The sequence below is a fragment of the Stenella coeruleoalba genome (genome assembly GCF_951394435.1).
Source record: "Stenella coeruleoalba genome assembly, chromosome: 8".
NCBI lineage: Eukaryota > Metazoa > Chordata > Mammalia > Artiodactyla > Delphinidae > Stenella > Stenella coeruleoalba.
Window position 1 is genome coordinate 83,845,969 of NC_137154.1, and position 25,383 is coordinate 83,871,351.

The 25,383-nt window shown below is 40.2% G+C and overlaps 1 protein-coding gene across 1 annotated transcript in view; it reads right to left on the reverse strand.

Annotated features, from left to right (window-relative positions):
* Positions 1-1,728: 1,728 nt before the first annotated feature.
* The window catches only part of SLC35F2 (solute carrier family 35 member F2), a gene marked incomplete at its 3' end in the record, with an annotated part of 48,885 nt that continues 25,230 nt past the window's right edge, over positions 1,729-25,383 (reverse strand). Inside the window, exons 2-8 of the mRNA XM_079929265.1 lie at positions 20,914-21,089; positions 18,622-18,749; positions 8,374-8,533; positions 7,353-7,509; positions 6,757-6,809; positions 5,552-5,706; positions 1,729-1,914 (exon numbers count right to left, since the gene is read on the reverse strand). Of these exons, the coding sequence (XP_079785391.1) occupies positions 1,729-1,914; positions 5,552-5,706; positions 6,757-6,809; positions 7,353-7,509; positions 8,374-8,533; positions 18,622-18,749; positions 20,914-21,089 (1,015 nt within the window). The remainder of the gene's footprint in view (positions 1,915-5,551; positions 5,707-6,756; positions 6,810-7,352; positions 7,510-8,373; positions 8,534-18,621; positions 18,750-20,913; positions 21,090-25,383) is intronic.

Below are 25,383 nucleotides of genomic sequence, written 5' to 3' on the forward strand. Positions count from 1 at the left end.
GCAAGCAAGGGGAAACACCAGGATTAAGGGTGATGGGTAGAAAGAGAGTAGGGTAGGATAACTTACTCCCTACAGACATGTATCTGCATAAAAGGCCTTACTTTAGATCAATCTCCCCTTAAATGTTCCGAACTGAGACCAAAGACAAAGTTCATTTAATAATCACTCAAGAAGTAAGATGACCAAAGGACTAGAAAGATGATAAAAGGCTGTTGACCTGGAAGAGCTCAACCCGTGGTGAGAGGCAGGTAAACAGCAACACCTCAATTCAATAAGTGCTACGAGGAAGATGTGAACAAGCAAGGGCCCTGGGAACCTAGAGGAGGTGGGGGACCCAGCCCAGATGGCCTAAAAAAGGCTTCATAGTAGAGATGACATTTGAGCTTAGCCTCGACAGACATGTGGGATATTGTCACCTGAGATTCTCTACTTCACCACTATCCCTATATATACCGGTTTATTATTAAGCAAGATATTTTAAGAAATAATCAGTGTATTAATCAAACTGGAAGTCTTCCCCAAAAGGCCAAACATTTTAACATAATCTTTTTCCACTCACTGACAGTTGTTAATGGTAAGGAGTGAAAACCAAATATCAGTTTTAATTGGCTGCAGGAAATGAAAGGTTATTTCACTCAAAAAGGTTTTTTTAAAAACCCATTAAACATTTTTAAATGTTTATTCCAGAAAATGATCTGGGAGCTTACTCTGATTTCCCCTCCATTCTGGCAGAGCCCCAAATAGATAGGTTTGCTTCGCCTTAAGAAGACATGATTCTGAAAAGTTGGATATGAGGAAAGCTTGAATATATTAAGTCATTTAAAATCCACAAGGGGAATTAGGTAATCAAAAAAACTACACAGTAAATATATTTCCATGAAATCAAAATCTTTTAATAATATGAACACTTACCCTCAATTTCTTTATTATATTTTTACCTAAAAAAGTTTACATACAGAGTTTTTGTAAAGTGGCATACTAGTAGTTGATATCATAATGATGCTACATATTAACACTCTGTATTGAAGAAGTATCATAAAAATCTCATGGCACATTATTTGCTAAGAAGTAGCATAATAACAATTGGGAGAAGGTTCCTAGGTTTACTGTACTCTACGGCTTCTATGGTACTCACAGTTGTATCTCAGGATTTCTCAAGTACTGCCCACCCATGTTCCCAACATGTGCAATCAGTCACCAGACCTCATCTAGTGGCCTAAAGGCCACGAGGCTTGTACAAGGACAATAACTGCCTCAGCAGGACAAAACTCAGATGCCTCTAAATGAGGAAACCTACTCCAAAACCAACCTGGGCTGCCCCTCCTCCTGACTACCTAGCCCAGCCTGGACAGCCTGCTTTCAGGCTGTGTCCTGAGGCTGGCTCACACCCAGGTATCTATCCAATCCTGCTTTCCTACTTGTACCTCTAAGACCCCAGTGTGGGCCCCACTCCTTGTCTCCCTGACACTAATAGGTATTGGCCCTCAAACACACAGAAACACAATTCTGGCCTTGGCTTCTGCCCTATTTTGGAATTTCTACTTTTGATACATTATTTTGTATTCCTTTGTAAAATCTAACCACTGGATCCAACCCAACGCTACAGAGTATTCACTCTGAGTCTGATAATTTTCCAAGTATCCCAAGGCAGTAGGCTCTGCTTTATCCAGGTGACAGCTTCCAGCTTCCCAGGAAACCCCAGGTGTACGTGTGTGCCTTCTTCTCCAGCTACAAGACTGCAGAGTGGGCCTCCTGGAGGTTCTCCTCAAGCTTCAGTCCCAGGTTGTCGATTCCAATGCTGGTAACTGGTGGCATGCTGCTTTCAAACGGCTCTGCAGTGCGTGTTGGAGTGGAGCAGTACAGAATGAACCCCACCATGATGACGGTGAAAGACAGGATGTAGAGTCCTGAAAACTAGGAGGAAATAATAGGCTATGTGGACAGTGCTCTCTCACATACACATCTTTACTGCTGCCTTTTGTCAACAGAGCTTTGAGGGTTACCTTCTCATAATTTTTTTTTCTGAAAGTTGCCCAAGGAGATGCTAATGACCAAAACCGTTCTGTGTGTGTGTACTGGTGAATGTGTGAGCTCTGCCCATATCACCCACCACGTCAGCCAACTGGATTCTTGGATCTTTAGGAAATGGACTTTTGCCTTTCTCTGTGATAACCCAGCTGCATCCCACCTCACAACTAGTCCCACTTACTTAGTGGAGAGACTAAAAATTTAGCATGGTACCATGAGAGACCCAGTTTCAGACCCTAGGCACAGCTTACAACACTGGTGTGAAACAATAAGAAAACAGAATGGTTTGGAGAAGGAGAAGAGAAAGAAGATGAGAGAGAAGAAAAAGTAAGACACACTCCCAGGCTTCCCTGGTGGTGCAGTGGTTGGGAATCCGCCTGCCAAGGCAGGGGACATGGGTTCGAGCCCTGGTCCAGGAGGATCCCACATGCCACAGAGCAACTACACCCGTGTGCCACAACTACTGAGCCTGCACTGTAGAGCCCGTGAGCCACAACTACTGAGCTCGCATACTACAACTACTGAAGCCCACGCTCCTAGAGTCTGTGCTTCGCAACAAGAGAAGCCACTGCAATGAGAAGCCACTGCAATGAGAAGCCCACACACCGCAATGAAGAGTAGCCCCCACTGGCCGCAACTAGAGAACAGCCTGCACGCAGCAACGAAGATCCAATGCAGCCAAAAATAAATGAATAAAATAAATTAATTTTTTTAAAAAAAGACATACTCCCAAAGGTAGAAGGAAAAAATGAAATGGGTTTTGAAATGAGTATTAAGTAGATTATAGTCATCTCCAGGTGTGGGCTTCTATGGGTCACCATTGGCTTCAACATGTTAATGTTTCATAGATGCTCAATTAGTTCTTAACCTTAAACCGTTAGAACTTTTTAAGGAATGGAATACCTACAGCCCTCCCCAAAGCTGGAAGGCCTCCACTGGATTCAGTGATGATGCAAAGCCAGTGATAATGTCAACCGGAGCAGCAGCCAAACTAATTTCCTCCACAGGTTTCATTCTTGGATCCAATCTCAGCACAGCACCCAGCACATAGCTGGTATTGAATAAATGTTTTTTTGGGGGAAAAATGATTCAGAAAAGATTAAAGGGAGTTAAAGCTATTTAGAGTACCCTAAACTTTTAAAGTCAGTATCATGAAGGTCAATCATGCTCTCCAATAGAATGTTCACTGTTACCTGTGGGAAAACCTAAGTAACTTATTCAAAACATGTCCTGTTTGGTTTGGTGGTTTTAAATGTTTATAAGAAAAAAGTATCTTGTTCCTCTTAAGAAGGCACATGATTAAATGGAGGCACCTTTATTAGAAGAGAGAGACTCTGAGGGAGTGAGATAATAAGTCTCCTGAATCAGAGGCTGTTTTTAAAATTTTACCCTTTGTGTCTGGATCTATACAGGAAATTTCTTGTGGCTAAACTGTTCAGTGAGTATTTACTCAAGATCAATCCAGAGGAGGCAGAGTCTGACACCAATGAATACAGAAATTGTTTAATGTCTTTTTCAACTGTGTTTTAAAATATCAGAGCCGAAGTTATTTTAGATACTATAATTTTTTTTAATTAGTGACATATTGAACTTATGATGCTGTCTTTAAAAATTTCTTCTAAGATCCTAGATATCGTCTTTATGCTCTGAATGATTTCCCACCTCTGTAATTTACTCTGAAGATAACAGCAGACCTCCTCTTTGCTCTACAAGTCTTGAAACAGCCTTTGACCAAAAAGAATAAAATCTGATATGAGTTATGAGTGAGCTGCTAGACATGCAGGGACAAAGAAACATAAAGCAAAAGAACTGCAAGGAACTTATAGTTTGCATGTTCCACTTTTGAGAATAATAGTGTAAGTCATGTGGCCAAAAAAATGACAACACAAGAAGGCTTTTTCTCATTAAAGTTAATACAGTTAAAAAGCAAATATGTACATTAAGGCAGCTTATAATAGGTAGCGACAAGTGTACTTTCACTTTGAAGCTTTTATTTCTTTAACCTTACTTCCTCCTTGGACATTATTTTACTAATGAGGGAAAAGTAAAAGTTAAACTACTAAAGCTACCTCAATATGTTTAGTTAAAAAAAAAAAAAAGCACAGGTAAGCGGGGCCACATGTTATACTGCAGAGCTCTCAAGCTTTCTCTGGGTATGGGTAGCCATCAACTGGCCTTGAACTGCAGAATAAAAACACCATGGTCCCCTAGTGGTGGCCATGTGAAATGCAAGAACAGCACCACAGAACAGCTAACTCACTTTTTTTTTTTTTAACTCACTTTTAAGGCCCACTTTGTACCCCTTAATGATTGCTATCATAGAAAAAAAAAATCTAGGGCTGTCAGGATCACTTCCCTGATTCACTTTGACATTTGTTACTTTTTAATGATGCCACCAAAAAGCTATAAATACTTCTTCAGTCTTAGTTCAGGAATACCTTAACCAGCAAGTTTGTGAAGATAACAGCTGGTTCCTGTGACATGTAAAAGCAAAAATGGTTTATGCTTCTTAAGCAGAAATTTCTGAGAACACACTGAACTAGGCATCGTGAGTTCCTGGCCAATTCCTGGGAACAGTGTAAATCAGTGCCAAGCAATTTCCACCCAGATACAAAATTTTACACGGATAAAGAAATATAGTCGCTATCCCCAGCTAAAACCAAAATTATCAAGCAACAGCCGACATTCTAACTATTTGTTCAAATGACTGTAATAGCAGCCAAGTCAACAAGCTTTATACTATGGAAAGATGGATTTCTTTCTTTTTTTAAAAAATAAATTTATTGGGCTTCCCTGGTGGCACAGTGGTTGGGAGTCCGCCTGCCGATGCAGGGGACACGGGTTCGTGCCCCAGTCTGGGAGTATCCCACATGCCACGGAGCGGCTGGGCCCGTGGGCCATGGCCGCTGGGCCTGCGCGTCCGGAGCCTGTGCTCCGCAGCGGGAGAGGCCACAGCGGTGAGAGGCCCGCGTACATACCGCAAAAAAGAAAAATAAATAAATAAATAAATTTATTTATTTATTTATTTTTGGCTGTTTTGGGTTTTCGTTGCTGCACGCGGGCTTTCTCTAGGTGCAGCAAGCGGGGGTTACTCTTCATTGTGGCGCGCAGGCTTCTCATTGCAGTGGCTTCTCTTGTTGCGGAGCACGGGCTCTAGGTGCACGGGCTTCAGTAGTTGTGGCTCACGGGCTCAGTAGTTGTGGCACATGGGCTTAGTTGCTCCGCGGCATATGAGATCTTCCTGGACCGGGGCTCAAACCCGTGTCCCCCGCATTGGCAGGCGGATTCTTAACCACTGCGCCACCAGGGAAGTCCTGGAAAGATGGATTTCTAAGGCAGTAGTTCTCAAAGCAAGACTCTTATAATAACACTAACATGCTATTTGCTTGGAGTGAGAGTGTCCGAAGAAATTCTTGCCAAGAAGGTGAGAAGGTTTCATTTTGGGATCTAAAATCTTAAAGAAACCCATTACTTCTTTTAAACCAAAAAAGTGTTCTGATTTGAACAAGATCTATTTGCTCACCTTATAGCCAAACAGAAAGAGTCCAAAGAAAAGACTGTAGAGGTCAGCTGTCAGGATGCCCAGGTTGACAGAAGTGGCACTAGTGACTTTAATCACCAGTGGCATGAAGCTGTACAGGCAAAACATACATAGGGCAAATGCTACAAACAGCAGGGCTGTGAAAAAAATGGAATATCTAATGTTATAGGAAGAAACCAAAAGTTAAAGGTGCTGTGCTTTTAAAGCTTGACTGATATATAAAATTCCCTGATCCTTTAACATACTATCCACAAAGCCCCTTGTTAACAGCAAGTATTGCAAATGAGACATACAAAGCTCTCAGAAAAAATAACAACAAGATATGATGAAGAACTTAAAAAATTCAACAGAGTGTTAAATGATCGAGGCCATAGAATCTTGCTTATGGTGTAAGTCAACAGCTCTTATCACCCCATGTTATCCACCTGCCCAGGGCAGAGAGATGCCAATGATAAAAGGCATCATGGTTGGACATGATTTGTGTGGTTGAATCAAAATAAAGTATTTTTAGGGTATCAAAGATAGTCGTTAGGCCCATTATCTTTTGTTCATCTCATAAGAGCTAGTCATGTGGGTCAGCAACTACTTATAGCAGTTATCTCTGCTTCACAACCACTTCTCCAACCTCACTCAACACACAGACACACACACACACACACACACACAGGCAATCTAAGTTATTTACTTGAATGAAATCATCCAAGCATGGTAAATGAATTTCAATGACACTTCATGTAGTACTTAATTTCTTTCCACGCATCATTAAATAAGGTTCAAATCTTTCCTATCAGATGAGAGTAGCAATGGAACGTGGTGGTGATTACACACCATCAGATTATTCAGGTTAATACTTCACAAATTACATCAAGCAGACAACCTTTACAAGAAGTCTGAGGACTCGAGATACAGATCTAGTTGAAAGTTAGTGTGACCAAAGGTCAGTCTTGTTCAGAATTCCTAGTAAAGAAAGGCTATTCCTGAAGGTAAAGATTAAGGATTAACTTTTATGGGGGGGTTTGTTTACAAGTTCTCAGAGAAAACTCAATGTAAACCACTATAGTTCTCTGTGTACTAAATTACTCTGTGATTTTATATAAAAATGTTTAATAGTATTACTAAAATGAAGTATTTATTTCTTGATGTGTGTCAGGGGAAAGACTAACAAGGATTATTATGTATGTACATACCAATTTTCCAGTCCCAGTGAATGCTGGCAATATCCTTATATTCCACAATCAATCTGTGATTAAAACAAGAGGTCACAGAGAGATCTTTATACTAATTTTTACTATTTTATAAGCAATTAAATTGCTTCAAGCTTTAAGTACTTCACCAAGGTGATTCATTATGTTGACTTTTGAATTTTTCTTAGAGTATAAAAATAACTATCTTTAATTAAAATGACAAAGAATAAAACCCAGAGGAGTCCATAAACACATGTTTGACTCCTTTAGAAGCACTCTACAGTAGTCAACTATAGGAGGAAAACATTACACTATGTATTCCCTTTGAACAGGAAGTTATTTTCTAGGAATAATTGAAAAAGAGTCTTCACTGGTAATATAAAGTCTACCACATTATAAGCAGGAATCAAGCATCACACATGTATAAGAAAATGAGGCATAATTCTTGATGTTTCAAAAATCTTCTAATAGATATTTAGCAAGTTACTGATTTCAAATTTGAATTTGGGCCAAATAAACAATGAATATTAGTAGCTGGAAAGTAATCATCTATGACATATTTGCTTATATTGTTTTTAAGGATAAGTTTAGAATCTTACAGCTGTATGCCACTGATAATTGTTCCAAACAAGCCCACCATTCCTAAAAACTCCTGTCTGCTCAGCTTCTTCACGATGTATTCTTCACACACATTAGAAACAGCATAGAGGGAAGCCCCAAGAAGGACCAAGATGTCACCAATCAGTACATCACTACCTATAAGGAGATAAGCCACAAAAAGGAATACATTTGTCACTAGGGAAAACTCCAGCTTGCTTCCAGGAAATTATCTGGCTCATATTTATTTAAGTAAGATTTTACAGAAGAAGAAACCCTGATTTTTAGAAGTTTAAAGACTCCTGCTCGTCTCACTTTCTGGCACAATTCTGCTTTCATTTTTCTTATTTTGGATCCTCAGGAGACTAACAGATTGGAAGATGGTGGTGTATACCATAATGTAAGGCCTCAGAAAATGATTCTATGACATGAGAAATTAATGGAAATTATTGATGGGAATTCATTGAAAACTATAGGGAAGGAAGCTAGGTAAGCAAGGTAATTTTCTCAATCAAAGGAGACACTGAAGTCACTTGTATATTGAGTGAAATCATAGACCTTATTTAGATTTTACAGTATCAACTATCTGAACCTTGACATAAAGAATATCAAAATGTTCTCATCCACAGAGTAACTGAAAAAAGAGGTCATTCAGTGAACACAAAGTCTCGTTTTTGATGAAAACAAAACCCAAGAATCTACAGTAGAATTTCCAGTAACTAATCCAAATGTATGGGCCAAAAAAAGATTATTGCAAATATATAAAGAAACTTCTCTCTCATGACACAAAACAAACCATTTAGTGTGACAAAACACAGCAAGGGCTCAGGGCAGGTAGAAACATAAAGACTGCTTTGTGGAAATGGTTATAGTACCAGAAGCAAGCAAATCTAAAAGTAAAATTTTAAAGATAGTTAATCAGGACACGTTCTCTGCCTTTTACTTTATCTTTGCACAATAAAAGTGAGGACATAAGCAAAATTTTTTCTGTGACTAAACCAGAAACAAGTAACACAGTCTCACCTGAATTGTCTTCCCTCCCTGCTACTATGTCTGCACCAACCATAGTTCCTACGCCCAACAGACAGACAGCCACAGCGACGAAGTGGATCACTCTGTATCTTGCATAAAGAATAAACCACGAGAGAGCCATCAACACAGGAATCCCAAAGCAATCCAAAAGCTGCATGGAAGGAGAAACAGATGGCTTAAAACATCTCTCATTAGCTACAAGATGATTAAGTAATAACAGGAGTCAGTGTTTATTGAGCATTTATTATTGCCAGCCCTGTACTAAATGCCTTACCTGGATTAACTCATTTAATCCTCACAACAATTCTATGACATTATAACTGCAATCTCCGTTTTACACAGGAGGAAAACAAAGGCACAGAAAGGTTAAATGAGTTGCCCAAATTCACATAGTTAAAAGTGGTGGAGGACTTTCCTGGTGGCACAGTGGTTAAGAATCCGCCTGCCAATACAGGGGACACGGGTTTGAGCCCTGGTCCGGGAAGATCCCAATGCCGTGGAGCAACTAAGCCTGTCCACCACAACTACTGAGCCCGCGTGCCTAGAGCCCGTGCTCTGCAACAAGAGAAGCAACCGCAATGAGAAGCACATGCACCGCAACGAAGAGTAGCCCCCACTCACTGCAACTAGAGAAAGCCCGCGTGTAGCAACAAAGACCCAACACAGCCATAAATAAATAAAAGTGTTGGAGCCAGTTGATGAACCCAGGAATTCTGCCCAACAGCCTATGCAGTTTACCTCTACACTCCCACCTGTGTTTATCTTTAAGTCCAGTAGACATGTGCCCATTCAGTCAGTCAACAAATATTTAAGTATATGATATGTGGGAGACACTGTGAGAGGAGCTGAAATATAGAGGAGAACAAGAGAGACACAAAGAGGAGTATACAGAAGGCTAGACAGACACAGAAGAATCACACAACCAATATATAAATGCAATTGGGCTAAGAGCTACAAAAAAGTACAGGTTATTATGAGAGAGCAAACAGACACCATCTCCTTGACAAAGTGTCCAACCCCACCATATAAGACAGATGCTTGCTCACAGCAAATACTCTTGCTCATCTTCATCATATACTCCTCCATCACCTGTTGGTCCTGCATCCAGAAAATACTTGCTACACCCTTGATATTGCCAGTCTGAAAGGCAGGGGGATTAAGAGTGCCAAAATTATAGTAAATCCAAAATCTTTGTAAGATAAAAGAAAAAGAGATTCCATTCACTGGATTCTTAAAGTCACAAATTTGGTAAAGTGCATTCAAGGATAAAATATATTCCTTTTACTAATAATGTTCCTGATGATGTTTTTTGATTGCTCATCCTGTTCTTTTTTTAAACGTGTCCCTGATTTGCTCTGTATCTGTTTAGTCTTGGAGAAGGCAGGCCCCTAAATCTCCAACAGCCCGTTTGATCCTGTCCACAGTTGTTTACTGATTGCCTTTCACTGCAATGTTAAGTATAGGAATGGGCACCTTGCCTTGTGTTATTTATTCCAGCTGCAGAGCTCCAATCTCTCTCTCTCTTTTTTTTTTTTTTTTAGAACTCCAATCTCTTAAGTGCTTTATTGAGCCTGCCTGAACAACAAACCATTAAACGATGCAAATGATAATAGCTTGTCCTGGAAGACACCAACAGAATCCAGCCATAATGAAGTAACAAAGTCTAAACTACATTCCTTAAACAAAAAAAGTGGAAAAAGTCACTCTAAAAACTATTACAGGAGACTCCCTATCCTCAAATTGTGTCTTAAAGTCAAACTTAAATCTGCTCTATTTTAAACAATTTTGGGTGGGCAATGAGTAGCCATATAAGGGAGGCACCTACATTTGGTAAGAGCTCCCAAGGCCTCAGGCCCCAGACCTACCATTGACCAGCTGTGTGATCTCTAGCTAGTCACCCTTTGAGTCAAAATCTGAAATCAAGAGGTCAGACTAAATGATCTCACAGGTACCTTCCCACTCTAAAATTCCATGACTTCTAATCTGATATCTATCACATTCAGTCATTTATCTACATTGGATCTTTTCAAAATGTGTTCTTGGTGACAGATGTCTTCTGTTTGATGCTTGTAGCTCTAAGAGCCTCCCTATTTAATTTAATCTTTAAAAATTATTGTACAGTCACAGTAAGCAAGGAACTAAGTAAGAACCTGGAATGAGGAGAAGGCATGGATATAAACATGAATTAGACTTTATTAGAGATACAGTGGAGTATAGAGGAGAAAGTGAAATCGAATTAGGCCTTAGAGAAGGGGCTTTAAAAAGGATTCATTCTAGAAAGAATAGAGCAACATAAGAGAGAGAAGCCGCCTGTGGGTACGGAATGTGTAGATGTGGCAGTGAAGTGAGAAGAGACATGAGTAGAAACCTAGGCCAGCAATGTCAATGGCCACATCAAGAACTACTACATTACTATTTGCAATTACAGAATCTTTGAAGGAATCCTTAAGAAGGAGTTTCAAAGACCATCCAATCTAAACTTCCACATTTTCAAGGGGAATTCCCTGGTGGTCCAGTTGTTAGGACTCCAAGCTTCCACTGCAGGGGACACAGGTTCGATCCCTGGTCAGGGAACTAAGATCCCACATGTCACGCATGGTGATCAATCAATCAGTAAATAACTTCCACCCTTTCAGATTAACCAGGCCAGAGATTTACTCAAGGAGAGAATCCGCTTGAAGAATTCCAATGAGAGGCACTTTCTACTGCTGCAAGCACCTCTAGTTGTTAGATGTGCTTTTTATAATAGGGCTTGCTAGGACCATAAATGCATAACTTTTGACAACCAAATGCTTAGGTTTTTCTAAGAGGCTAAGACGAAAGAAATTGTTTGAGATTAGTTTAAGGCATGACCTTTAGTCACAATAACCCAGCTGTGTTTTGTTTAGCTGTGTTTAGACCTTGTACCAATTCATAACTTCTAATTGTCATTAGTCAGAGATCAAAGTTTCTGCAAATTGTAATCAAGTAATTAAACGGTGTGTGAGATTATGAGGATAGATGTGACTAGAAAAATGCCATTTTCTATATACTTATACTCATTATTCATTGCTAAAAGTACACTTAATACTATTTGTGATGAACTGCATCTTCTAGGTAACTCCTGGTTTTAATTTTTGTGAAATTCTGGGTTTTTCACGTGCCTCCTATTATGTCTGTCTTAACAAATATTTCCTATCTTGGCTTTTTAACCCATGCCAGTCGAAACCCAAGAGATTTGCTGAGGAAAATGCTTAGCACAATATTAAAAGGCATTCTGGAAATTTGAGAAGATGGCGGAAGAGTAAGACGCAGAGATCACCTTCCTCCCCACAGATACATCAGAAATACATCTACACGTGGAACTGCTCCTATAGCACACTGACTGAAGGCTGGCAGAAAACCTCAGACCTCCCAAAAGGCAAGAAACTCCCCACGTACCTGGGTAGGGCAAAAGAAAAAAGTAAAAACAGAGACAAAAGAATAGGGACGGGACCTGCACCAGAGGGAGGGAGCTGTGATGGAGGAAAGGTTTCCACGCACTAGAAGCCCCTTCGTGGGTGGAGACTGCGGGTGGCGGAGGGGGAAGCTTCAGAGCCACGGAGGAGAGTGCAGCAACAGGGTTGCAGAGGGCAAAGCGCAGAGACTACCGCACAGAGGATCGGTGCCGACCAACACTCACCAGCCTGAGAGGCTTGTCTGCTCACCCACCGGGGCGGGCGGGGGCTGGGAGCTGAGGCTTGGGCTTCGGTTGGATAGCAGGGAGAGGACTGGGGTTGTCGGCGTGAACACAGCCTGAAGGAGACTACTGCGCCACAGCTAGCCAGGAGGGAGTCCGGGAAAAAGTCTGGAGCTGCCGGAGAGGCAAGAGACTTTTTCTTCCCTCTTTGTTTCCTGGTGCGCAAGGAGAGGGGATTAAGAGGGCTGCTTAAAGGAGCTCCAGAGATGGGTGCGAGCCGCGTCTATCAGCGCGGACCCCAGAGTCGGGCATAAGAAGCTAAGGCTGCTGCTGCCGCCACCAAGAAGCCTGTGTGCGAGCACAGGTCACTATCCACACCTCCCTTCCGGGTAGACTGTGTAGCCCGCCACTGCCAGGGTCCCGTGATCCAGGGACAACTTCCCCGGGAGAACACACGGCGCGCCTCAGATTGGTGCAACGTTATGCTGGCCTGTGCTGCCGCAGGCTCGCCCCGCATCTGTACCCCTCCCTCTGCCCGGCCTGAGTGAGCCAGAGCCCCCAAATCAGCGGCTCCTTTAACCCCGTCCTGTCTAAGTGAAAAAACAGATGCCCTGAGGCGACCTACATGCAGAGGAGGGGCCAAAACCAAAGCTGAACCCCGGGAGCTGTGCGAACAAAGAAGAGAAAGGGAAATTTCACCCAGCAGCCTCAGAAGCAGCGGATTAAAGCTCCACAATCAACTTGATGAACCCTGCATCTGTGGAATACCTGAATAGACAACGAATCATCCCAAATTGAGGAGGTGGACTTTGGGAGCAAGATATATTATTTTTTCCCCTTTTCCTCTTTTGGTGAGTGTGTATGTGTATGCTTCTGTGTGAGATTTTGTCTGTATAGCTTTGCTTTCACCATTTGTCCTAGGGTTCTGTCCATCCGTTTTTGTTTTTTTTCTTTTCTCTTTTTTTTTTTACTTAAAATTTTTTTTTCTTAATAATTTTTTATTTTAGTAACTTTATTTTATTTTATCTTACTTTCTTTTATCCTCTTTCTTTCTTTCTTTCTATTTTTTCTCCCTTTTATTCTGAGCTGTGTGGAGGACAGGCTCTTGGTGCTCCAGCCAGGCATCAGGGCTGTGCCTCTGAGGTGGGAGAGCCAAGTTCAGGACACTGGTCCACAAGAGATCTCCCAGCTCCACGTAATATCAAACAGCGAAAATCTCCCAGAGATCTCCATCTCAACACCAACACCCAGCTTCACTCAATGACCAGCAAGCTACAGTGCTGGACACCCTATGCCAAACAACTAGCAAGACAGGAACACAGCCCCATCCATTAGCAGAGAGGCTGCCTAAAATCATAATAAGGCCACAGACACCCCAAAATACACCACCAGACGTGGACCTGCCCACCAGAAAGACAAGATCCAACCTCATCCACCAGAACACAGGCACTGGTCCCCTCCACCAGGAAACCTACACAACCCACTGAACCAAACTTAGCCACTGGGGACAGACACCAAAAACAACGGGAACTACGAACCTGCAGCCTGCAAAAAGGAGACCCCAAACACAGTAAGATAAGCAAAATGAAAAGACAGAAAAACACACAGCAGATGATGGAGCAAGGTAAAAACCCACCAGACCTAACAAATGAAGAGGAAATAGGCAGTCCACCTGAAAAAGAATTCAGAATAATGATAGTAAAGATGATCCTAAAATCTTGGAAATAGACTAGAGAAAATGCAAGAAACATTTAACAAGGGCCTAGAAGAACTAAAGAGGAAACAAGCAATGATGAACAACACAATAAATGAAATTAAAAATACTCTAGAAGGGATCAATAGCAGAATAACTGAGGCAGAACGGATAAGTGACCTGGAAGATAAAATAGTGGAAATAACTACTGCAGAGCAGAATAAAGAAAAAAGAATGAAAAGAACTGCAGACAGTCTCAGAGACCTCTGGGACAACATTAAATGAACCAACATTCGAATTATAGGGGTCCCAGAAGAAGAAGAGTAAAAGAAAGGGACTGAGAAAATATTTGAAGAGATTATAGTTGAAAATTTCCCTAATATGGGAAAGGAAATAATCAAGTCCAGGAAGCACAGAGAGTCCCATACAGGATAAATCCAAGGAAGAACATGCCAAGACACATATTAATCAAACTATCAAAAATTAAATACAAAGAAAACATATTAAAAGCAGCAAGAGAAAAGCAACAAATAACACACAAGGGAATCCCCATAAGGTTAACAGCTGATATTTCAGCAGAAACTCTGTGAGCCAGAAGGGAGTGGCAGGACATATTTAAAGTGATAAAGGAGAAAAAGCTACAACCAAGATTACTCTACCCAGCAAGGATCTCATTCAGATTTGATGGAGAAATTAAAACCTTTACAGACAAGCAAAAGCTGAGAGAGTTCAGCACCACCAAACCAGCTTTACAACAACTGCTAAAGGAACTTCTATAGGCAAGAAACACAAGAGAACGAAAAGACCTACAACAATCAACCCAAAAGAATTAAGAAAATGGGAATAGGAACATACATATTGGTAATTACCTTAAATGTAAATGGATTAAATGCTCCCACCAAAAGACACAGACTGGCTGAATGGATACAAAAACAAGACCCTTATATATGCTGTCTACAAGAGACCCACTTCAGACCTAGGGACACATACAGACTGAAAGTGAGGGGATGGAAAAAGATATCCATGCAAATGGAAACCAAAAGAAAGCTGGAGTAGCGATTCTCATATCAGACAAAATAGACTTTAAAATAGGGACTATTAGAAGAGACAAAGAAGAACACTACATAATGATCAAGGGATCGATCCAAGAAGAAGATATAACAATTGTAAATATTTATGCACCCAATATAGGAGCACCTCAATACATAAGGCAAACACTAGCAGCCATAAAAGGGGAAATCGACAGTAACAGAATCATAGTAGGGGACTTTAACACCCCACTTTCACCAATCGACAGATCATCCAAAATGAAAATAAATACGGAAACACAAGCTATAAATGATACATTAAACAAGATGGACTTAATTAATATTTATAGGACATTCCATCCAAAAACAACAGAATACACCTTTTTCTCAAGTGCTCATGGAACATTCTCCAGGATAGATTATATCTTGGGTCACAAATCTTGCCTTGGTAAATTTAGGAAAATCGAAATCGTATCAAGTATCTTTTCCAACCACAACACTATGAGACTAGATATCAATTACAGGAAAAGATCTGTAAAAAATACAAACACATGGAGGCTAAACAATACACTACTTAATAACGAAGTGATCACTGAAGAAATCAAAGAAGAAATCGAAAAATACCTAGAAACAAATGACAATGAAAACACAACGACCCAAAACCTATGGGATGCAGCAAAAGCAGTTCTAAGAGGGAAGTTTATAGCAATACAATCCTACCTTAAGAAACAGGAAACATCTCAAATAAACAACCTAACCTTGCACCTAAAGGAATTAGAGAAAGAAGAACAAAAAATCCCCAAAGTTAGAAGAAGGAAAGAAATCATAAAGATCAGATCAGAAATAAATGAAAAAGAAATGAAGGAAACAATAGCAAAGATCAATAAAACTAAAAGCTGGTTCTTTGAGAAGTTAAACAAAATTGATAAACCATTAGCCAGACTCATCAAGAAAAAAAGGGAGAAGACTCAAATCAATAGAATTGGAAATGAAAAAGGAGAAGTAACAAATGACACCGCAGAAATACAAAGGATCATGAGAGATTACTACAAGCAACTCTATGCCAATAAAATGGACAACCTGGAAGAAATGGACAAATTCATAGAAATGCACAACCTGCCGAAACTGAACCAGGAAGAAATAGAAAATATGAACAGACCAATCACAAGCACTGAAATTGAAACTGTGATTAAAAATCTTCCAACAAACAAAAGCCCAGGACCAGATGGCTTCACAGGCAAATTCTATCAAACATTTAGAGAAGAGCTAACACCTATCCTTCTCAAACTCTTCCAAAATATAGCAGAGGGAGGAACACTCTCAAACTCATTCTACGAGGCCACCATCACCCTGATACCAAAACCAGACAAGGATGTCACAAAGAAAGAAAACTACAGGCCAATATCACTGATGAACATAGATGCAAAAATCCTCAACAAAATACTAGCAAACAGAATCCAACAGCACACTAAAAGGATCATACACCATGATCAAGTGGGGTTTATTCCAGGAATGCAAGGATTCTTCAATATACGCAAATCAATCAACGTGATACACCATATTAACAAATTGAAGGAGAAAAACTATATCATCTCAATAGATGCAGAGAAAGCTTTCGACAAAATTCAACACCCATTTATGATAAAAACCCTGCAGAAAGTAGGCATAGAGGGAACTTTCCTCAACATAATAAAGGCCATATATGACAAACCCACAGCCAACATCGTCCTCAATGGTGAAAAACTGAAAGCATTTCCACTAAGATCAGGAACAAGACAAGGTTGCCCACTCTCACCACTCTTATTCAACATAGTTTTGGAAGTTTTAGCCACAGCAATCAGAGAAGAAAAAGAAATAAAAGGAATCCAAATCGGAAAAGAAGAAGTGAAGCTGTCACTGTTTGCAGACGACAGGATACTATACACAGAGAATCCTAAAGATGCTACCTGAAAACTACTAGAGCTAATCAATGAATTTGGTAAAGTAGCAGGATACAAAATTAATGCACAGTAATCTCTGGCATTCTTATACACTAATGATGAAAAATCTGAAAGTGAAATTAAGAAAACACTCCCATTTACCATTGCAACAAAAAGAATAAAATATCTAGGAATAAACCTACCTAAGGAGACAAAAGAGCTGTATGCAGAAAATTATAAGACACTGATGAAAGAAATTAAAGATGATACAAATAGATGGAGAGATATACCATGTTCTTGGATTAGAAGAATCAACATTGTGAAAATGACTCTACTACCCAAAGCAATCTACAGATTCAATGCAATCCCTATCAAACTACCACTGGCATTTTTCATAGAACTAGAACAAAAAATTTCACAATTTGTATGGAAATACAAAAGACCCGAAATAGCCAAAGCAATCTTGAGAACGAAAAACAGATCTGGAGGAATCAGGCTCCTGGACTTCAGACTATACTACAAAGCTACAGTAATCAAGACAGTATGGTACTGGCACAAAACCAGAAATATAGATCAATAGAACAGGATAGAAAGCCTAGAGATTAACCAACGCACATATGGTCACCTTATCTTTGATAAAGGAGGCAAGAATATACAATGGAGAAAAGACAGCCTCTTCAATAAGTGGTGCTGGGAAAACTGGACAGCTAAATTTTTCCATGTTCCTAATATTTGAAGATAAGACCATATCTGTTTTATATAAAAAAGTGATGCATCAGGAATTCCTTGGTAGTCCAGTGGTTAAGACTCCGTGCTTACACTGCTGAGGGTGCAGGTTCAATCTCTCCCTGGTCGGGGAACTAAGGTACCGCAAGTCATGCTGTGCAGCCAAAACAAAAAAAAAGTGATGCATCAAAAGTCTTAAATTCAGGAGTTTCCCTGGTGGCACAGTGGTGGAGAGTTCGCCTGCCGATGCAGGGGACATGGGTTCGTGCCCCGGTCCAGGAGGATCCCACATGCCGCAGAGCGGCTGGACCCGTGAGCCATGGCCGCTGAGCCTGCATGTCCGGAGCCTGTGCTCCGCAGGGGGAGAGGCCACAGCAATGAGAGGCCCGCGTACCGCAAAAACCTGGTATTGGAATCTATCTTACTTTCATCTCCATTTATAAGATATTTTGTTGTTAGCAATGGGGAGTCAGTGTTATGATACATCACACAGTTTGCCAACATTAAGACAACTCTTTTCTTTTTTTTTGGCTGCATGACACGGCTTGTGGGATCTCAGTTCCTCAACCAGGGATGGAACCAGGCTACAGCAGCGAAAGCCCATAATCCTAACCACTAGGCCACCAGTAAACTCCCTAACATTAAGACAACTTAAACAATCTTCCTCAGCTCCACCAGGTTGAAAAGTACTGCTATGTAGAAACATTTTTCTTTCAATCCAGTGAGAATAAACCTAGAAAAGGAATAGAGATATAAGTTTTACTTTTGGCTACCATCTCTAACCAAGATGTCTAATAGGTTCCTTCTAATTGTTCCTTTGTCTTGAATATCCACTTTACTTGCAAACCTCCAACTTTTCTGTAGCACAATGGTAATATCCACTTTATATGCCATGTTTAAGCAACACATAAAACAGAACTCTTGCCAACATCACAGCATCCATTGCCAACTAAATATTTATGTTTATTTTCATAGCAACTGTTCTATTCTGCTGTAGCATTAGCAGTTTGGGAACTGATTAACTTGTACACATTTTCAGTAATTCCAGGAAGCCTTACTCATTAGCATATATGCTCCACTGGAAAACAGATAGCATCCACCTGTGTTTAGGTTTTCTTCAAATGAACAGGTTCTTAATAAAATTAGGTGAGCACATATGAGCTCAGATTCTTCTCTTAAAGCTATAAAACCCAAACTGGTAAGAGGACTCCTTACCTGGACACTGGTTAGAGTTGTGTACTGGTATGCTCTGACAATCAGGTAATTAGCTTCTACATCTGCTAGTCCAAGCAGGATGTACTTCCACCATTTCTTTTTCAAGATGTTTAAAAGGTTATCACTACCTGGTTGAAAGAAATCTAGATTAGTACATGTACTTAAAATGATTCCTTGCATGTTAATTTAGAGATAAAGAGTCAAAGCAAGGGTTTACTATGTATTTTGAATGTGGACCCTCCTAATTTCCATTACTCATAACCCAAACTCCTGCAACAGCTCAGCAGTCAGATTTTTTTCTAGTATGAGGCCCAAGCTAAGGTGTCATCATAGACCAAGTGTTCAATGAAAACACCAAAGAGAAAGGAAATAAGAAAAAAGTGGTTAAATTCCCTTTCCTACTGCAACAGAAATATAACATCCAGATCCCTAGGAAATGAAATGTTTGCTTATGAATTCATTGGTTATTTAACCTCTGTTCATGAGCTTCTTCAAAGAAAACTCTGCATGTGGTCATTCTTTCGGAAAAGATGTGCTTTCAAGAGAAAATTAAGCCAGTGGTAAGTATGGAAAAAAGATTTAGTGGCCCCACTGAAGAAACACCTTTTATCCCCTAAATTCTATTTATTCAAGTTAACTGTGATTCATTTCTTTGTAGAATCTAGCATCACAAGGAGATATAGAGTTGGCACATATACAAGAAGGCTTTATGGGTAAGATAACCTGCAAGGAAATAAAGGTAGTGAGACTCGTAGCCAAATAATTATCATGAAATCCCAATCAGCAGGAACATCCTGAAAACACAGTTTGTCTTCCCCAAGATAAGATGGCATGGAACGCACCTAATAACCATCCCTTAGAAGGACTACACTGATATACTTATGAATCACACTGACTTCCTAAAGGCCAATGCTTACATAGAGGAGAAAAGTCTGGGGCTATTAACCATGTACCAGTTCTATTTCCAACTCCTAAAGTTCTTGCCAAATTTGAAGATTTCCCCTTAAGATATCTCTTTACCCCTTCCCACAGCTGGTTTCCATTTTCTTTCAAAATAAGTTATTTATCCTGACACATAGAAATACCATTATGTATTAAGGTTCATATTAAAAGACGATTAGCAAATAGCACACTGGTGATTTTATTATTTGCCTTAAATGTGATGAAAATGGGAGTATTGCACCCTACCTATCAGTCTGGGTTACCCATTGTCTTTACACTCTTGAATTCAATCTTATTTAATTAATTTTATAGTACCATGTTCTTCTTTTGTGGGAAGGATGGCTCTTATCATGACAAGAAGCCCCTAATACAGCATGGTGGTGAGTGCATGGGCTCTGGGGCAGGCTGCCTAGGTTGAAATCTGCCTCCACCTGCATGATTTACAGCAAGTTATCTAAGTACTACATGCCTCAGATTACTCATCTATAAAGTGGAGATAATAATAATACTCACTTGATTTGTTAGGAGGCTTCAATGAGTTAAGCAATTAAAATGATACCTGGCGCAATAATGTTAGCCTAGTTTTTCCCATTTATAAATAGTTAGCTAGAAATGATAATTCTACAATGATTCTAAAACAACTTAACCAGCCAGTGATAAGATGTTAATTCCTTGCCAATTCCTTGTTTTGTTTCTCTCACAACATAGACTTGATCTATCAATACATGCAATTGGTGGTCCATTTAGCATTCTCCACTTAGCTGGAAATACATATTTTGGACAGTGAGGTTCTTGACTTTTTAAGTGTTTCTAATACTGTCTTTTAAATTTATCAACCATGGGGGGAAAAATAGAAGACCTAATTTGTAATGGCATTTACACTTTTTTTTTTTTTTTTTTGCGGTACGCAGACCTCTCACTGTTGTGGCCTCTCCCGTTGCGGAGCACAGGCTCCGGACGCGCAGGCTCAGCGGCCATGGCTCACGGGCCCAGCCGCTCCGCGTTATGTGGGATCTTCCCGGACCGGGGCACGAACCCGTGTCCCCTGCATCGGCAGGCGGACTCTCAACCACTGCGCCACCAGGGAAGCCCTACACTTTTTTTTTTAGACAACTCCTACGTTACAGTTTGGTGCTACTTATTTTAATCAACAATTTCAGAGAATTACACACATCTCTAGTCACCAATTTCATAGAATTCAAAGGTGTCATACTTTTCTAATAACTTTAATAAAAACAGCAGTAGTTTCCTGTTCTTGATTTAGCCCCATATTTTATTTTTTGAATGTCAAGAGCCAAAAATTTTTATGAAGATAATTTGTTGAAAAGGTAATTCCAACATTTGACATACCTGATTGAAATGCCAGCATCACTGTATAAATTAGAAACAGCAAGCAATAGTTGATAAAGCTCTGAAGCATGGGGGTATTCACTTTGTATCTTTCTGCCAAATACTGGCTGGTGATGGCTGTCCCACATATACACAAGGACAACATCTGACCCAGGGCAATTGTTTTCAAAATATTCCTAGAAAACAAAGGAGGAAATCAGAGGAACTGGCAAGTAAGTTATATCTTTCACACACACACACACACACACACACACACACACACACACACACACACACACACACACACTTTAGGGCTAAACCAAAAGGAAAATGCTAATAATTCCAGGTGGTTCTTTATTTCATTTTATCGCTTACTTCATATGCACAAAAATTAAAGCGTTGGATTTTGAGAGACTACAGTTTTATTCTCTTTTACATTTCTAATTTTCCCCTCATTACCACAAAAATACATATTCCCCCAGTTCACTGATGATTTATTTAGAGATCATTTTGATTACTTTGCTATGTCATATTTTATTTGAATTATGTGTGTATGATTTTTTTTTTTTTTTTGCAGTACACGGGGCTCTCACTGTTGTGGCCTCTCCCGTTGCGAAGCACAGGCTCCGGACGCGCAGGCTCAGCGGCCATGGCTCACGGGCCTAGCCACTCCGCGGTATGTGGAATCTTCCCGGACCGGGGCACGAACCCGTGTCCCCTGCATCGGCAGGCGGACTCTCAACCACTGCGCCACCAGGGAAGCCCTGTGTGTATGATTTTTTAAAGCTCAACTTTAACTCTAGTTTTAAAGTCTTCCTATTCATTGTTTAACATTTTCTCATCCTCTCATTCTCCCAGAGACTTGGTTCCTTCAACTAGAAGCAGAGGCTTTCAATGTTACCTACATGTTAGAATCATGGAGCTTTTAAAAATGCTAATATCCCGGGCTGCACCTGAGACCAATCATATCGTCGCCTCGGGGGGTGGGTCCAGACCTCGGTGGAGTTCAAAGGTCCCCAAGTAATTCCAAATGCAGCCAAGATTGTGAATCACTGTTCCAGAGGCTGGCACTTTGGATCCAGAGAAGAATAAGATCTAGACCCTACCCTTTGGCATTTTAAAAGAGAAGTACCTTAACAGCCAACTACGAAACTGCAGAAAGCAAACTACACAACAACAGTGTACACTGTTACAACAGTAACAGTGGTGTGATTAAGGGGCTGAGAGAGCACACAGGTACTATTGGTTAATTCTGAGTGAGGGAGTTAGCAGGCAGGGAGAAAACTGAGAAAAGTTTTATGGAAGAAGTGATTTTTCAGTTAGGTTTGGAAGTATGTATATAAGAGATATCTAGAGGAAGAAGTAGGGAGAAGGGAACCCAGGAAGAAGTAACTGTAGGACCAAATGTAGAGGCACAAACATGCAATGGTCGGTTCAGGAAATATCGAGTGGCCTATGCCTAAGGCATAAGGTCAATTGCAAAGAGTGGAGGGCAAGAAGCCTGGAAAAGTAAGTAGAGGCCAGACTGTAAAAAGGTAGCTCTGGGGCTTCCCTGGTGGCGCAGTGGTTGGGAGTCCGCCTGCCGATGCAGGGGACATGGGTTCATGCCCCGGTCCAGTAGGATCCCACATGCCGCGGAGCGGCTGGGCCCGTGAGCCATGGCCGCTGAGCCTGCGCATCCGGAGCCTGTGCTCCACAACGGGAGAGGCCACAAAAGTGAGAGGCCCGTGTACCGCAAAAAAAAAAAAAAAAAAAAAAAAAGGTAACTCTGGTTACTATGAGAAGGACTACTGAAGGTTAGAAGGTTAATATAATGATCCATGACTGAACTAAAGCCACATAAATGTGAATGTTAAGTAGAGAATGATGTGAAAGACTCACAGAGCCTAGTGATCCATTAAATCTCAGGAGGAGGTATTGAAAATGATCTCTGGGTTTCTGGACTAGATGACTGGATAGATATAAGGCTGCTGACCAAGACACAGAATACAGGATGAGAAGCAGGTTTGGGCAAGGGGAGAGTACTGAGCTTAATTTGAGAACACTAGAAATTGAGGTGGCTGGAAGGTCTAAGAGAAAAACATTAAGAGGTTTGTGACAGGCAGACTCTAAGATGGCCACCAGTGAATCTCTGTTTCTGGGTAGTTTTACTCTGTGTAATCTCTTCCACTTTAACATGGGTTGGATCTTTTACTTGATTCTAACCAATAGAATACAAGAAAATTAATGGGATACCATACTATACAACACAGGGAATATAGCCAATACTTTATAATAACTATAAATAGAGTATAATCTTTAAAAATTGTGAATCACTATATTGTACACCTGTAACTTATATAATATTGTACATCAACTATACTTCAATTAAAAAAAAAAAAAACCAGGATACCACTTCCATGGATACACTACCTGAGGTTATAACTTCCATCTTGCTACCCAACTCTATTGATTCTCTTCCTTGCTGGCTCGGATCAAACAATCTGCAATATATAGACAGGCCCACATGGAAAGGAACTAAGGGTGGCCTCTGGTCAACAACCAGCAAGGAACTGAGACCCTGAGTCCAACAGTCTCCAAGGAAATAAATCTTGCCAAAATCAACATGAGCTTGGAAGCAGATTCCCTCCCCAGTCATGACTTCAGATGAGACTCTAGCCCTGGCTGACACGATGACTGCAGCCTTATGAGAGACCCTGAAGCAGAGGGCAGAGCTAAGCCATGCCCAGATGCCTAATCCATAAAAACTATGATAACAGATGTGTATTGTTTTAAGCCACTAAATTTGAGGTAATTTGTTACACAGTAGCAACAGATAACAAATACAAGGTTGAAACTCTGGACTTCAGAAAGACCATATCTGTTTTACTCTCCACAACATATCCAGTGCTGGCACTTTGTTGTCACTTAATAAATAAATATTTGTCAAGTGAATGTAAATGGATAAAGAAATTACCACATATGCCCAAATATATGGTTACCTCAAATATAAGACACTTCCACACTTATCCAATGAAGTTCAATAGTCAGAGAAAGACAAGAAATTATGAGTGCCATGATACAGAAACTAAGAGTAGAAAAACATTTCAAGAAGGATGAGCTCATCAATACTACAGTGTCAAAAACTGCAGAGAGAAAAGATGTCATCATGGCTAAATAGACACAGTTGGACTGGCAAGCTGGATGCTGCTAGATGGCTTGGAAGGAAAGCATTTTGTTAGTGGTAATGACTAAAGTCAGATTCTAGTGGGCTGAGTGAGTAGAATATGAGCAAATTAATGCACCAAACATAAATAGCTCTTTTTTTCTTTTTAATGATGAAAAGGAGAACAGCGATGGGGAAAGAGTTTGAAGTATTCTGCTTATTAGCAGCAGTGTTGAGGACAGGGTTTTTGCTTGTTTGTTTGTTTGTTTAATTATTATCTTGTTAAAGAAGCAGGGAAACTTAAACAAGTTTGGGAGATGAGCAGAAGGCAATATGGGTGAAAACTTGAAAGAAACTTAAAAGAAATTAAAAGAGATGATGAAGACATATAGTTCCTGGAAGGTTCAGGGACCAGGATTGAGAATACTGCAACTTTTATTTAAATGTTCTCTACATAAATACTTCCTTCCAGAGTTGCCCTAAGCAAAATAGAAAATACCCAAATTGCAGAAGACAGAGAATATCTGTTCTAAGAGTTTACAATGTATTTTTTCTTTGGAATATTTGCTTCAGTAATTTGCAACTAATCTCAAACAATCCTAACACAGGCAAAAAGAAAAAGGGGAAATTTGCTGGGTAAGTCAACCCTAAATATATACTTATAGAGCATCTACAATGTGCCAGGCCATGAAGATACAAAACTGGATAGGCACTCTCTGTGCCTCAGAGGCTCAGAGACCATTGGGGATAAGTAGGCATATAAACTAGTAATTAGGGCACAGACAGACAAGTACAAAAATGGGCTACTTACAAGAACCTCAGGGGTTCACTAGACAGGCACAGTAAGGAAAGGTATCTCAAGCAGAAGGAATAGCAGGTACAAAGGCACAGAGTTCTAAAACAATATGGCACATTCAGGGATTTCAAGTGGGTTGGTGTAGCTATAACCCAGAGTGTAAGAGAAAAACAAGAGCAGCAGATGATGGAAAAGTCAATAGAATCGAGATCAAGAAGAGATCTAAAATAGGTTCTAAAGTTGGTATTTTATTTTGCTGGTGGTAAGCTCATTGAAATCTTCTGAATAGGAGAGAGTAAAGAGATTAGCAAGGTAGGAATTGAGCATTCCTGGGTCCCTAAATATGTCATAGCACATTATGTCATAACACAGAACACCAAAACCTAACCCTTAATTCCTGCCATGGAAGCCAATTAAAGAGGAAAATTGACAGAGACAGATCTACCTAATATAATACCCAGTTTTCTGGATCAGACACCTGTGTAGATAACAATGTAATTAATCAAGATCCCAAAGACAAAAGGAAAAGGCACATTTGGAAAAGAGATTA